The sequence below is a fragment of the Exophiala aquamarina genome (genome assembly GCF_000709125.1).
Source record: "Exophiala aquamarina CBS 119918 chromosome Unknown aczIA-supercont1.8, whole genome shotgun sequence".
Classification (NCBI taxonomy): Eukaryota; Fungi; Ascomycota; class Eurotiomycetes; order Chaetothyriales; family Herpotrichiellaceae; genus Exophiala; species Exophiala aquamarina.
The window spans coordinates 1,139,980-1,155,180 of record NW_013550580.1 but is presented as its reverse complement, the minus strand read 5'-3'; the positions used below and the strand labels follow the sequence as shown (position 1 = coordinate 1,155,180).

Below are 15,201 nucleotides of genomic sequence, written 5' to 3'. Positions count from 1 at the left end.
AGAGGGGCACAGTCATTTTCAAGTGGCTGCACCAGAGGAAGCCAGCGGTGTTGGAATGGTGGCGTCTGTCTCTTTTCTCAAGACGAAGTCAAAGCGCTTTTGTCGTTTCGAGTAGCAGGCCACGATTTGGGCAATTAAAGGCGACAGTTGGTCGATGGCACCGATGGCCCCATCCATGGCATTTCTTTGCTCAGGATCGTCCACTCTTGAGGAAACAATCATATCGCTGTGGCGTTCACCCGACGCTTCGGGGGGACTCCGGCGCCTAAGGCACCCACAAAAATAGGTGGTAAGGAGACACCCGGAGGGACTGAGTTACTCGTAAGGCACCTATATGGCGGCACCCGTATGGTTAGATTGCTGCATGATTAGCTAAGGCTCCAAGGCCCGAACCAAGGCCCGACGGCGAGGGGACAGTCCGGACTCCCTCACACCATCAATGACACCTCTTTCAGCATTACAATTCCTGTGGTTCGGTGCCGACGTCAAGGAGACGCACATGCTTGGAATTGAGTACCCGGGCCCAGGAATCTCCAGGTCTATCTCCAGGTCTGTGGTTGCCAGTTCGCCCACGACTGGCCGTCAGCAGCTTGCTATCGAAGCCAGCAAGTTCGCTCATGGACTGGCTGATTGAATTACTACGACCAACATCTCGGGGCTCGTCTCGATTCATTGCTTGGTGGTCTACTGGTACGGAGTACAGGCTTCTCAGACATCAAGCGTCAGCGATGCATCCATTATAAACCATTAGCATAATCTAGAGCAATGGCATCTACTCACAGATTCTCGCAGTTCGAGTTTGAGCATTACAAAGGATTCCCGCTTGATCTGCCACGACAGACACCCGCCAACACCTCGTTTTTGTTCGTTGTCAAGACGCCGGACTCAGATATCTTATCAAGATCTACTTCCCGTAGCGCTGCTGCCAGCATCAACAGCCATGCGCAGCGTTGGGCACAGGACGTTGGCGGGTCAAAGGGAGCTCTACCACTCCACACCAACAAGCCGGCTCCCAGTGTAAATGCCGACTTGCGGTTTAAAAACTGCGTGAATCGATGTCGCATTGACCGGCTGGGGGTCAGCGACACTAAGACGACCAAATCAAAATCAAGGCGATCTGTCACTGCTTCCCAATCCAAGTCAAGCAAGAAGAGGGTCCCCAAAGTCCATTCTCAGTCACCCATTACGAGATCGAGTAATAACAACACAACCGAGACCACCAGCCACCAAGACCAACGACCAAGTAAACACGAGCTTAATCCAACGCTGCCAACGCCATCAAGCCCACTGGCCGTCTTCAGTGGCTCCACAGCCTCTATTCTCGACTATGTTCGAATCCCATGCATCTCTCTAGACCCCAACATCCAGTCGGTGCTGCAGTACTATTTGTCCTTTGTACTGCTCTCGACACCGACACCGACACCGGGCGATGGCCCACAGTCAGAGCCACAAAGGGACACAAGACTAATCCAACATTCTTCGACCATCAGAGCCATTGTGCAAGGATGCCTGCAGGAAACCGTCCACCTGTATGCACTGTTGGCTGCAACAGCCAGTCGCATGAAGCGCGTTTCTGGCATACACTTTGCGCCTGATCATGGGCCGGAGAGCTACCTGTCAAAGGCCATTCAGGGCTTACGAGCTCTGCTGACCGTCCAGATGGCCTCTTCCGACCGCCAGCTTATTCTCGACATCTACTATCTTAGTGTCTGCGAGTGGTACCTTGGCAGCTACGATGCCGCCTACACGCACTCTAACTTCTTGAAACGCCTGCTAAAGGCATTGCCTCCAGGGATGTCCGAGTTCGACCAATATGTCTACGACATGCTCAGCTACGATAGTTCTTGGTTTTCACCGGCTGGCCTGGGCCTACCGAGCGGATCAGACAGGCGGCCCAAGGGGCCCAAGACTTCTTCCTTCGTGCCATATCAGCTATTGCCACAGGACCGGCAGATTTGGGATCTCGAGAGCCTCGAGCCTGATGCACCTTGCCGCTGCTCGGCTCTACGCTCGGCCCTGCAGGGTCCCTCATACAGCCAGGACCTTAGGGACAAGGTCCAAGGACTAGCTCCAATACTCACCTTATTTCGACACTTCAATCCACCGCGGCTCGATGAAGAGGATCATGCGAGCGCGGCGGCCAATCAATTGGTTTCAAGCTGCTCCGACCTGGCTGAACGCTTGCTTGAGAAGCCGAGTTACGGGAACGAGCTGTGCTGCAGGCTGGCACTGATTTTAAACCTCCGCTACATTGCACGGATCGTGGCTGCGGTGCCTCCCTCTCCATCCGGCCCGGCCGAGACAGAGAGAGAAGCAGTCCTCAGTACTCAGCGCCTCAGACGCCAACTCCAGTATGAGATCCTACTGCCCTCGAACGAAATCTCTCGTAGTACGAGTACTACTACCGGCCTCTCCCGACAGCTATCATCAAGGGGCCCGCCGTCGCCGATGACCACGAGCCTAAGCCTCCGCAGTAAGATCTGGACGGGCGACTCCGATGAGCTGTTGCTCTGGATCCTCGTGACGGGCGTCCTTACCGCGCGAAGGGTGCACCTATCTGACGAAGTGCACTGGTTCGGCACGCGCGCGACCGCGCTGATGGGTCTTCTGGACATCACGACACATGCGCAGTTGCAGGAGCTGATGCTCTCTTTCTTCGCTGTGGATGGAATGGTCCGGATTGAAGACGACGAGGACCTGCTCCCCCTGGCTTGAGCTCGGGCTGCTCTGCTTTGCTCTGCTCGAGGAGGAACTCATGTTGCTTTGCTCTTGTGACAGTATTGGTTGGCAGGTATGTACGCATGCATGCGTCTAAGTATGAGAATATGCGAAACGACGCCGATTCGGCATGGGAGCCCGGGGCGATGGGGGCAATGATCAAAACGACACGAGCGAGATCTATGAGGAAGTATGATTATCACTACGCCCATTATGCACCGACCTGAAGTAGCACATCCGGGGGAGAAGGAGGCGGGCAGGGGGGACCAGGCGAGACTTCTCGCTCTTCCAATACCAAACAGCAAGGATCAAGTAACAACGACAGACTCAAGTTCGGCACGGTGGTGAAAATATATACGTGTACGTATATCTTTGATACGTTTCCAGCGATGTGGCTATGTACCTCCTGACTTGATTATTGACCACTGTACGGGGCACGATTACAAGTGTTACTACTTCCCGTAGCTTTATATCCGTGAATCTTGAATAACTAAGCCCCTTCTCGCATTAATTAATCCCTCGTTAAGGAGGCCAGTATGTCGACATGTCCAAGCAGGTCCCCGCTACCGACATTTATGATGTCTTACACACACGACATAGTGCTGTCTTAGAAACACATTACGAGTTTTTGACTTTTGTTCTCAGCTCCTGTGCGTTGAAAAGGCGCCTCGATCTTGAAAAATTCCCGTCTCCGTTTCCACCCTGTGCACCAGACCAGATATTAATTGGGAACTTTTCCCGCACTGACGTACTCCACCAAGCGGCAGGATTGGCGCGCGTTGAACTATTCTCGCTTACATATATGGCATGCATTTTCCATCCAGTCTACTTCACTTGTAGACGACCACACCGCCAGGAGGCACAGTCAACTTCACTGTGCTCCTCCCACTCCGCGCTTCGACCTTGATCGTGTCAGGCACCACGCCAGTCCCGCTGCTCGAGGAAGACGAGGAGGAAGACGAGTGGAGCAGCCGCAATTCATCACGCGCAACGGCAGGATGCACCTCAGCGTCGACCGTCACCCAGACGGACAAGGTATTGGCTGGATCCGTACTGACCGCACAAACGACCTCCTCGTCCGCGAACAACCTCGACCACGCCAGTACGGACCGAATCGGTCCATTGCCGATCTTAAACGGAAACCCGAAATGCGCGCCATCACCCGAGATCTCGCGCAGGTACTGGCGTCCTCGCCTTAGGGCAATCTCATTTTTCCTCAGGCTCGCGAGCGCTGCGGTGCCCGTCCAGACGGGGTTGCCGTCCTCGGCGAAGAAATGGCGCTCCTTGCTGCGGAAGGCGCCGAAGCGGGCCCCGAACATGGCTTCGCGGATGTAGGTGTCTGCGCCGCCGGAGCCGTCGAAGGCCTGCTCGGTTCCGTAGTAGATGCAGGGGATGCCGAGCGTGAGGAGGTTGAGGGCTATGGCGGCCACGATGAGGTCTTTGCCGGAACCCTCTGAGCAGTAGCGGCCTTTGTTCTCGCCGCGCCAGACCTGGTCATGGTCGTCGATCATGGTGACCACGCGGTCGCGGAACCACGTGTGGCTGCCCTTGTTGAGGAACAGGGCATTGCGGAACAGGTCGAAGTACTCGGCTGGGGAAGCCTGGCCTTTAGGGACGCGCCAGAGCTTCTCCTGGACGTTTCCTATGCCCAGAGCGGCGTCGAGGCCTGTGACTTCCACGGTCTCGAAGGCGCGGGATCCTGTGATCTCGCCAATCAGCAGGAACTTGTCCTTACCGAGCGTTGCGGCGTATTCGTGGATGACGCTTGCAAAGTATCGGGTCGGGCCGTCGCCCATGTGCTTGACCGTGTCGATGCGATAGCCGTCGATGTCGGCGTACGCGATCCAGTATTTGTAGCATGCGCAGAGGGCCCGAAGGGCTGGGGGTGCGGTGAAATTGTCCGGGTTGGAGTTGCCGAGCGCGATGTCCTTCAGGTCAAAGAAGTCCCCGTCCAGGTATTCGGGCTCGAGGTCCCAGCCGTCGCTGTTGATCTGGCCTTTGCGGGTGAAGCAGTTTGCATCTTGGAGCTCCGATGGCCACACAGCTGCGTTGGGGAACGCGCCAGGGTGTTTCTGCTCGTCGACCTTGCCGAGCGGGATGTTAGGCTGGCGATCTTGGTCGTAGAAACCCTTAACGTCGAATGTGTCACCCGTGTAATGTGGGTCTCTGGCAACGTATTGGAAAACGTTTCCACTGTGGTTCAGAATGATGTCCAGAAGGACGTAGATGTTGTGTTGGTGGGCGGTGGCAACGAGATCCTTCAGCTCCTCACGGGTTCCAAAGCGTGGGTCGACATCGAGAAAATCCTGTACTCCGTAGCCATGGTACGTCTGGAGTTTGGACACCTGCTTGAAAATGGGACCAACCCATATAGCGGTGACGCCCAATCTACCTAGGTAACCCAGCTTGCTTTTGAGACCGTCGAGCGTGCCGCCTACGAAGACGGTACCTGCCTCGCGCCATTCCGCAGCGTCTTGATCGGTGAGCGTGGCGTTGCCACTATCCTGAGGCTGAAACTGAGGAGTAGTGCCGGATTCGACAGGTTGGCCTTGGATGTCCTTGTAACCATTCTCATTGGCGTCAGAGAAGCGATCTGGTAGCAAGAAGTAGAGGAGCTGATCTTCCCAAGCCAGAGGAGAGGGGTGGAACTCCTTTGCTGGAGGTTTGGCGTTGATGGTGGTGACGATCTCCTGATCAGCCAGGCTTTTGGCCATGAGTTCTTCCGTGCTCAAACACCGGAAATGAACACTTCAGCAGCAGCACTGGACTTGAGTACGCGTAGCGAGGAGGAGAAGCATAGCAGGAACAGGAAGACACGGGGTCCTTGATATACGAATGTGGTATCCGCCCTACCTGTATCCGTGCAAGCGCGGTACAGATAAAAAGCAGGCAGTCCAGCTACAACGCAGAGCAATATTGCTGTCACTTCAAGCATCTCGAAAGACTGGAGACGGATTGGTGAGCTGAGCGGTCAAGGCCTGCATGAGGCTGCACTAACTACATTCTCGCTTTTGTTGATTTGTGGCGTTGTCGACTATGTCTCATTCAGGTGCGGGGCATGCAGGAGCTGAGAAGAAACCCAGTATTCTTTGCGGTATACGGAGTTCACGATTTTCTAAGGTCCGTGTAGTAGAAGCATGGGAGAGCTCGTAGTGGCAGATATGTATCGCTCGTTGCAATGGCTTGCGCAGAACGGTTTTAAAAAATAGAATGGTGAGATTATGGGCCTGCCCAGACACAGAGCTTTGTGGACCAGTCCTGAATCATCAGCTCGAGTGCTTTCAGCCTTGATCATGTATATTCATACTATGGTTGCACAAAGGCCTCCCCAGGTCATTGACTTGCAACGCCATCGACCATTAGGCTAGACTGTACGTTCGAACCCGTTTACTGATCGTGATTAAACCTATATATACTCCGGTCTTAGACATCATTCGGTCCGTAGAGCACTCCTTGTAGATCTAATCGTGTGACTCCGGTGTCGTCATCAAAATGAAGCTCCTGGTAGCAACTCAATGGACATTGAGCGCCATCGAGATCATGAAAGTCTTTATTCCTGCTCGCTTAGAGGTTTCAAAGGTTGGGGGAGCACAACAGGAGCCATATGGACAAGATGAGATTCAGGGTACAAGGAGTATTCAATCGTCCTCCCTACGCCGAGAGCCCCTAGCGCCAGTGCCGTCTCCAGCAAAATGTCGCATCTTGAGCGTCCTCAAACCTGCTCCACCTCGTGCGCCACCAATTGGACCAGTCCGCTCAGAGTGTTGAAGTTGGCTGAAAGGGCCCCTTCGCTTCTTCATTGTGCTGCTTCTCCTTCTTTCCTTTTGCTTCTCTTGTGCCTTCTTGCTCCAGAGTGGAGCATCAGAAGCATATGTATGTGTACCTCTCCTGTTGCCGGTGAAGAAGGTGAGAATTGCGTCTGCACCAGAAGCTCTCCGCTGACGTTCTTCCCTAGGCGAAATTCCGGATTGGTCAGGGGCTTTGCCTTTGTCAGTGGAATCTCCGATTTTCGAGTTCCACCATTCATCATTAAAAGAAGTATTTTGGCGTGATAGGTTGGACATTGAGGGATCGGTACTAGCCGAGGTAGGAAACGCCGAATTCGGTGCACTCTGGTAATCAAGCATATTCCGCTTCAACAGCCGCAGAAGACTTTCACAGAGCCGATCCAAGATCCACTCGGGTTCAGTCTGTCCGCTGAGCATTGGACTACTTTCCTCAAGCCAATCCCATTCCACAACCCCGTCTCTGTCTTCATCGTAGTCCAGGCGTGACAGTCCAGTTTTACTAAAACGAATCAGACGTGTAAATTCGCACCACTGCTCGTAGCTATATTGTGTCCCTGGCGCATGTTGCAGGTCCTCTGCTGTTTTTCGAATCGCCCAGACAAGCCGCTTTGTCATTTCAGCTTCACTCGGAGTCTCGTTTGCGAGTTCTTCAATGGTCAAATTGGGGAGGCCATCACACTGGGCTGGCCCTACTGGAAGGCCGGTTTTCCTTCGGTTCTTTTCAGCTTTTCTGCTCATCCAATTCCATAGCCACTGGTTCCTTTTGAGGATTTCGTTCCATAATCCCGCCTTGGGCAGAACGGTCACATCACCGAGCTTGAACGTACCACGTTTGAAACTCGAGATAACGGTATCACCCATGTCGGAGATGAGGATTGTCATGGTCGGAACCGCTATCAGAGACCACACCACGAAGAAGGCCTTGCCAGGATTACTTTTCGGGCTGAGGTCACCGTAGCCGATAGTCAAAAGACTAACATAGCAAAAGTAAAGAGCCTCAAAATAGCTCATGTCCTGTGTGCGTCGCTCGGCCCGCCAGAATACGATGGCACCAGCACACCACAGAATACCGAAGGCGATGACGGAGACCATCAATGCATACCATTTCTTGAACTTTTTGGCATTGAGCTGGATATTTCGCATCGCATCAAAGCGATCCTTCTCTTCGCGCATGAGAATGACTTTCTGCGACCCAGTTCGAGCCTTCTTCATCGTGTTGACCTGTTTGGTGATCAGTCTCAAGGTTTTGCGAATTGGGCCATTGTGAAATGCGGAGTTTAGAAATTGGTGAGGGTGAGGGTGATGCTCCTCCTCTGGAACGTCCTCTTTCTTTGGTGTTTCCGCGTTGGAGTTTGTGAATTCAATGTGCCTCTCCTGACGATTTTCTTCGTCTGCGCTGGCCGCAGCGGCATCTAGATCTCTCTGAATTTGAGGATTGGGCAACGGCGCTGAGATGGGCAGGTGGTGGTGACGCAACTGCTCGAACTCGGCCTCGAGGGTGTTCCTCTTTTCCTCCTCCTTGTCGACAGTCACGACTCGAGACAGAGTGTTTACTCTTCTAGCTTCGATGTGCTTTCTCAGGACGTTCACAGTACTCAACTCTCCGGCGAATTTATGTATGGAGCTCACCATGAGACCCAGAATGATAGTTCCGCCAACCGAATACGGAAAGACAAGGCCGCGCCCAACGTCGTCTGTGGGGTAATAATCACCAAAGCCAATGGTCAGAATAGTGACATCACAGAAATACAGTGCGTCAGGATATGACCAGGCCGGCTCGATCTTCGAGAAAATGGCAGCACCGCCACCGAGCCAGATGAAGAACATCATGGTTTGAAGAATAAGATTTCGCTGTTCATCCGACAAGGCGAAATGCTGAGGATAATGGCCGAGGAAGTAACCCCACATGTTGATCATGAGTATCATAGAATTGAACATGTAGAGACAAGCCGCAAGGACTGCATTCCAAAATCCTTGTGAGTAGATCTGGTCGACTCCAGGAGGGTCATGGATGTCCATCGACACAGTGATCCCGATCAAAATTCCCGAAGCGAGGTAGAAGAAGATGATAGTACCTGGTAGGGCGACAATGTAGCGGATTCGTTTCGTGAAGTTGAACAACAGAAAGAGATTGCCAACGAAACCGCAGACCAGGGAGGCAATGTTAAGGTTGATACACCAGCGAGGGTCTGGGTAGGGAACCGAGGTGGACTGGTAGGTGATGTCGTTTTCCGGCTCGATGACATTATTCCTCCAGGAGACAACCAAGGCAGCGATGGAGAGTAAGTTGGCCATTGGTGCAAAGGTGGCGGCAATGAGAGGAATGGCAGTGGAGGCGAACCACCAGTCAGTGGGCTGGTCGTCATCCGCAGACCTCAACCTCAGCTTTCCTAAGGAGTGTCCATGCTTCTTTTGAAAATCTTTCTCCTGTCTGCCCTTCTCATCCGGTAGAGTGGTTATAGAGTCCCTGCTCTGGTCGGGCTCGTCCCATTGTCTCCGCTTCTCACCGATACTGGCACCAGAGCTCGAGCTGGAGTTGGATACGGGAGCATCCAACTCTTTTTGTTCGGCATGATCATAGCCCATGATGCGGCGAAGATCATGAGGGGTATTGGGTCATTCTGTCGGTGTTGTGAGTCGACTGTCCAGTCTATCAGCAAGGGAGACAGGCTCGTAATCAAGCTGGCAGTGAAGAGGGTGCCAGCTCAAATGCATTTGGTGTTCGAGGGAGGTTCGAGGGTGACAGTGTTCCGTGCTCTAGACGAAGGTTAGAGAGGAGACGATAAAGACTATGAGGCAGCAACATGGTTGAAGTTTGTCGAAGCAACCAGAAAGGGCGGCATCGGACGGAGTGTGAGTGGCCAAAGATGGTGGTGGTCTGTGAGAGTGAGGGTCGAGGGTCTTTGCCGTGTTGGTGAGGGGAGTGGTGGGTTGGTGAATTGGTATTGGATCTGTGTGTAATTGTGGATGGTTGCTGACTGATGGTGGGCTGCTGCCTTTTTCCGGTGCTTTTGCCGAGCGACAGGGGCATCTTTAGGGGCATCGGTTGGGCGCCAGGGGCCCTGGAGAGGACCCGAGGGAGCCCAGTGGAGGTATATCTCCCGCTAGATTTAAGCGTCCCAGATAAGCTTCGGCGTTGGTGGCTGCTTCTTCATCCTTCCGTGGACACAGGTCTGCTGGTGGATATCTCTCAGTGATACCCATGTTAGAGGATGCAATAGGCGACGTCATGGGGGGCTCTCTCCTGGGGTTCTAAAGGTTCACTCGTAGAACACAAGATCAATCATAAAGTCAAAAATCGAAAGAACACGCTGCTCATCTGAGTCTGCCTTTTTTTTTGAACTACTTCTGAGGGAGGAGAGTTTGGTTTCGACCTGTGCGACTACTGGGAACACGATCAAGCCTATTGTCCAGTTGATGGGCTAGCGTGTAAAGATAGCTTCATTTCCACAGCCCTGCCCTGATGTGTGCCGTTAAGGCACAGCATCAAATCTGATAGAGATTTGCGACCAAATATGGAGCACCTTAGGAGAAGATGCTGCTTCAGCACCACACAGCAGAGTAAATATATAAGGGAATCGAATAAATGTCTTCAGTTGAATTGATTGCGCCGCGCGCGCGTTCAGAAAGGGTATTGAGGAAACTATGCAAAGAATTCCCACTTCAACTGTACACATCGAAAGCTGCTTTGGCATTGTATTGCAAACGAAGATATAAAAGGCCTGAAACATCGTCATCTGGGGGGGTAAAATATCCATTCGATGCCTGCTTGTCTTCATGTACATGATGGAAGAAAAAATTGTGTCATGGATATCTCTCGCTTGCGATAAGGGCCATTAGAAAAACAATCACGGCGGCTAATTGAAGACATAATCCAAAAACGCCAAAGCACTCGGCGCAACACGTAATCCTGTTCGCCACTGAAATAATCATACATAAAGTTCGTTTGGAACCTGGGTTTCCCTGTCGTCTCCATATCTATCTTCTCATCTGACCAATCCAGCATTCTTTCACTGCATATCCTTGTAGCTGCTAGGAGGATACCTAGCACTGGAAGGATACGATCCGTATACGCCGTCCCTACTAGTGGTTGAGTTGGTATGGACTGGTGGCGGGTGAAACTGAAACCCAGTACTGATGGGTGTGGTAGTCGTGTAAGAACCACCACCTTCTCCAAGATGTCTACGCTCGCGATAGTACTCCTCTTCGCTAAGGTTGGACGTTCCGTTATATGGTGGCCGAGGTTGTTGGTCGTATCCAGATACCGATTGCATCCTCGGTCGGTTGTCCCGCTCCCGCTCCCTCTCCCGCTCACGGGGATCATATGCTGCCATTCTTGCGGCATCGTAACGGTCATTGGCAAGTCGCTCTCGCTGGGCTTCGTATTCCCTATGCCGCCTCATGTCTTCATATGTATCGCTCGGGCTGGCATGATAGTGGCTTGCAGGGACGTATGGCACATCACTCTCGCCTCTCCTGATGTACCCCGTCGTGCCATTCTCTTTACTTGTTGACGGTGAACGGGTACGCCGTGGCTGGTCCTTATGATAGACACTATTGGAGCGATGATGACGAGTCTCTGGTATGTCCATTGGAGGGGGTGGCACCCTCGTATGGATGGGTATTGGGCCTGGCTTCGACTGTATCACAGTTGGTCTTGAACCGGTATGAAATGAGCCCGACCTGCTTAATTTGGGCTCGCTTTGAGGAGCAGACGACCTGGTGTCAGGCACTGGAGCCGGAGCCGGAGCCGTAATAGGCTTATCGAGATTGTCATAGTTCTTTCCGAGGCCGGGTGTAGACACATAAGGCTTTCGCTCTCTCTCGATTGGCTGAGGGGTTGGCATGCCTTCTTCCTCATTTTCAACGGCGCTTCCACTGCTGACAGCATCACTGGTTGGGACGCCAGAATAGGGCTGCCGCTGACGTTCCAGGCTTGCATGTGACAATGCAGGGCTTGATTTGATCCCATTCACCACCGGCTCCTGGGTGTCCATAGATGGACGAAGATTGGCTTTTTGTATTGGCTCCTCACTAAGTTGGTTGGGTTGAGTGGGTTGAGTGGGTTGAGTTGTGGCCGTGTTTTGTGGTTGGCTTTGAAGCTGAGGCTGGAGCGGAGGTTGAGCTTGGGATTGGGATTGGGGTTGACTTTGGGATTGATTGTTGTTCTGAGACGGGCCTGGAGTGTCTGCGACGCTACCTTGTCTCGCAGAGGAAGAAAACGTGACATTACAGTGTGTAGACATGGCCTTTTGTAATTTATAGGCGACTTCCGTATCGGGATCATTGGGGAATAGTCGTCTGGACAATTCTTTAGGAAACCTCTCTTTCTTCTCATCCGGGTTGCTGATAGGCATATCGAGGGCAGTCTTGGCCAGCCGCTCGAACTCCTGATCTGGATGTGCTCGGAGGAGAAGGGTGGCCCAGGTCTCGAAGCCTTGCGGAGTCAAGCCAGGGGTATCTGGCCTTTCGCTAGGCTTGTCCTGGACAAGATGATGTTGAGCCTCAATCTCACGAAACATCCGAGATATTGACGATGTCCTGTCGTCGAATATGATCTTCCACGGGTAATGCTCACTGGTGAGCTTGGTTTCTTCGTAGTATCTCTGCAACTTGGATGGAGTGACGACTAAGCTCTGCTTTGGCTCGTAGTTGTCTATGAGGTGAACGGCGATCCCACGTAGAAACTGTCCAAGCCGAGCTGTGGCTTGTCCCTGCTCATTGAACAATGGTCCCCAGATCCGTTCCAGGATTGTCGTATCAGCGCCCGTTGATATCCTTCTTGGGCCTTTAGGTCGATTGGACCGGTCTGGGTGCGCTTCAGCCTCTGACATATGGCTGGCTTGGCTGGAAGGGGAGATCGGCCTCCTCTCGACCGGAGGTGAGGCAGCCCTAAAGGAGGATTGGGCTGATGAGAATGGAGGAAATTGTGGGGACTGTTGGCTATGTCCCAAATCTTCCGAGTTGCGGTACGGGGAAGGAGGAGTATAGACGGTGGATCGATCCAATGGAGGCGAGCCGGCTGTGGAAGAGAGGGCATCCATTTGTGAGGCAGATAGATGAGATTGCTGGGAGGGAAGAGAGATGTTGGACGCCCTGAGTTGGGATAGAACGTTTGCAGTAATCTGTGAGGTGATTTGCTGCAGTAAATCCGGAGGGAAAGTAGCATTGGAAGCAGCGTCAGTGGAATTGAAAGCGGACTTGACGGCATCATTTATAGGTTGCCTGGCTTGCTGACAACGGGTAGATTCAATGTTTCCTGAGTCTGAGGCAGTATTTGAGGAACCGCGGGGCCTCTGCTGGCGCGGATCAGAAGAGGAGTTGCTGTGGACGGGATGAAGCCGTCTCGAGTCTCCTTGGTCGGCCAAAGTGCCCATACCGGGCTGGGAAGGAAGGCGATCCTCGAGAGAAGCCATTGTGGGGGAAGGAGAAGTTCCGCCGAAGACGAGATGTGCCTTTACGACATTCAGTTTATTACCTCCAATCGATGATTTGAGATTGATTGTGATAGCAGTCTGGGGTGGTAGAAGATAGGCTCGCGTTGTCTGCTGTGGAAGCGGGTTCTGTCGCGATCGCAGGGATGGATCGAGCAGGTGCTCCGGATGAAGGCTGAAGACGACAGGAAGCTGTTAGGATATCCAAGTGATACAGGTGAAGAGGTCAGCGGCAGAAGGCGATTGACGTCGCACAGTGGGAATTAGGCCGAAGGTGTGAGAGGGTAGACAGGTATGCAGGATATGGGTTCTGGTGTCCTATTGCAAGTCGGTAGGAATGATAACTTGGTAAGGCTATGCAGGGCCTGGAGATGATTGCAACTTGAGATGAAGAGGCGGCGATTCTTGTGGGAGTGTTGATCGGGGTCAGGCTGAGGGAATAGGGTCGAGGTGTCAGTGAGTGGTAAGTTCATGAGTAGAAGATCAACACGTCCGGATACGAAGGTCGCCGCGGCGTGTGGTAGTAGTGTAGGTAGGTTAGGGAGGTCCGAGGAATGTTCGAGGAGGCATGGATTGTGCAGCCGTCGCTAAAAAAGGTGAAGCGAGAAGAATGCTGTAATCGGTCGATGGTGTTGGTGCACGGCATGAAGCAGTTGGAGCCGTGGTGCAGGTGTTAGTCTCGGTGGCAGTTCGCAGGACTCAAAGCCACCAGTGAAGTGATTGCATCATGGGTGCAGTTAGCGTGCTTTTTGAGGGATGGGCGACCGGTCAACCGTGGCTCAGAGGCTCAGAGGCTCGATAGCAGACAGTGGCCTATGACAGCCGAGTGCGACACGAGGACTCCATATACGTCAAGAACAATGATGGAGGTGTGGATCGACCCTCACAGTGAAGCGCTGCACTGAAGACACGGCCAGACCAAGGGGAAAGGAACAGGGTCCCTCATCTTCACTGGAGGGCTGCCACTGGGACTGGACTGTGTCGTCAGTAGTGCAGAGGAACTGCTCGTGGGGACTCGCAGTCGAAGAGTCGAAAAGCCCCCTCATTCTTGTTTGCGATGATTGGTACCTACCGACCATATGGAGCTGGACGTTGAATACTTGCTTTTTGGCACGTTTTGCTGCGGGCTACCAGTGTCCGACTCCTCCCACGTACCACCTACCGCTTGCACCCGTTTCTACTTCCCGGACATGGCAGGCCGTGTGCGCGAGGAGCCGTTGCCGAATATCTACCTGTTTGGTACCAGTCCTTGGCAACCAGGAGAAAGCCCCACGATCTTGCATGCAACCGACGCATGGAAGAATGGAGGCGCTAAGAATAGATTACCTTATCAGTGCAGGCTGGATATAACTATAACCCGGCAATTCCAGCTTAGAGGCTGGGTCGGTAGACTCTTATTAGTGTTGGACGGCAGTCGCAGTGCTCTATTGTATATGTAGGTACGGGGTACATACTGTACGAGGTACTGGCTGGGCTACGTCATCTACGTATGGCCCCCCGTCTCCAGCCCTGAACCCAAGACCGAGGGTTCGTCCCCCCTCGTCCCTTCTATGTAGTCCTCACTCCCATTCTCACCAATTACCAGCCCTAGGCAAGCCACACCCAGGCGCCACCACCACCACCACGACGAGTATGTACTCTGTACGTAGGCACCGCCAAGGACTTCTCGGCCCAGGCCCCCCGGGGGCCATGCGCCGCTCAGTTTTGCGCCCCGTTTCTTAACCCACCTCCCTAATAAAACTTGCAACTCTCTCGTTCTGCCAGGGCGGATACCTCACAAGGTTTTCTTCCGGTTCTCAAAATAAGAGACTTTCCTTACAGAGGCATCATCGCTCCGCCGGTGAACCATTTAACATACCCGCCGAATTACAGATGCCGGATTAATCGTCATTCTTCCCTACTAGGAAGTGGTGTTCTGGGAACTCTCTGTTTGCCAACTGGGTTACACCTTGCACAGGCATGCTGTGGACAGATGGACTCCTAGACTTTTCCATCTTGAGCACGGACATGTCGCCTGCACCATGGTATTCGTGGTGTTGCATCCCCTTCGCATGAGGTGTGCCGGGTCTGCATCAAAGTCGACCTCCTGACTTGGCGTTTCCTACTAAATATACGTGATCACATGTTCATGCACCCCAGGGACCCCGTCTCGATTACCTCTATGCCCTGGGGGTTCTTGCGCAGGATCACATGAGTACCTGCGAACCGAGTGTTAGGCTGTCTGCTTTGATGAATGAAACACAGACTCGCATGGCTGCTGT

At 53.1% G+C, this 15,201-nt stretch overlaps 4 protein-coding genes across 4 annotated transcripts; 1 reads left to right on the top strand and 3 right to left on the bottom strand.

Moving 5' to 3' along the window:
- Positions 1-765: 765 nt before the first annotated feature.
- A1O9_08954 (uncharacterized protein) lies at positions 766-2,715 on the top strand (the record flags this gene model as incomplete). Its single annotated transcript, XM_013402436.1, has 1 exon — positions 766-2,715. One exon carries the CDS (start codon positions 766-768, stop codon positions 2,713-2,715), a length of 1,950 nt encoding a protein of 649 aa, XP_013257890.1.
- Positions 2,716-3,548: 833 nt separating this feature from the next.
- On the bottom strand, positions 3,549-5,432 carry A1O9_08953 (uncharacterized protein; the record flags this gene model as incomplete). Its single annotated transcript, XM_013402435.1, has 1 exon — positions 3,549-5,432. One exon carries the CDS (start codon positions 5,430-5,432, stop codon positions 3,549-3,551), a length of 1,884 nt encoding a protein of 627 aa, XP_013257889.1.
- A 924-nt stretch (positions 5,433-6,356) lies between these two features.
- On the bottom strand, positions 6,357-9,092 carry A1O9_08952 (uncharacterized protein; the record flags this gene model as incomplete). Its single annotated transcript, XM_013402434.1, has 1 exon — positions 6,357-9,092. One exon carries the CDS (start codon positions 9,090-9,092, stop codon positions 6,357-6,359), a length of 2,736 nt encoding a protein of 911 aa, XP_013257888.1.
- Positions 9,093-10,516: 1,424 nt separating this feature from the next.
- A1O9_08951 (uncharacterized protein) lies at positions 10,517-12,922 on the bottom strand (the record flags this gene model as incomplete). The annotated part of the gene is made up of 1 exon (XM_013402433.1): positions 10,517-12,922. The coding sequence occupies one exon, from the start codon at positions 12,920-12,922 to the stop codon at positions 10,517-10,519; it is 2,406 nt and encodes an 801-aa protein (XP_013257887.1).
- Positions 12,923-15,201: the final 2,279 nt, after the last annotated feature.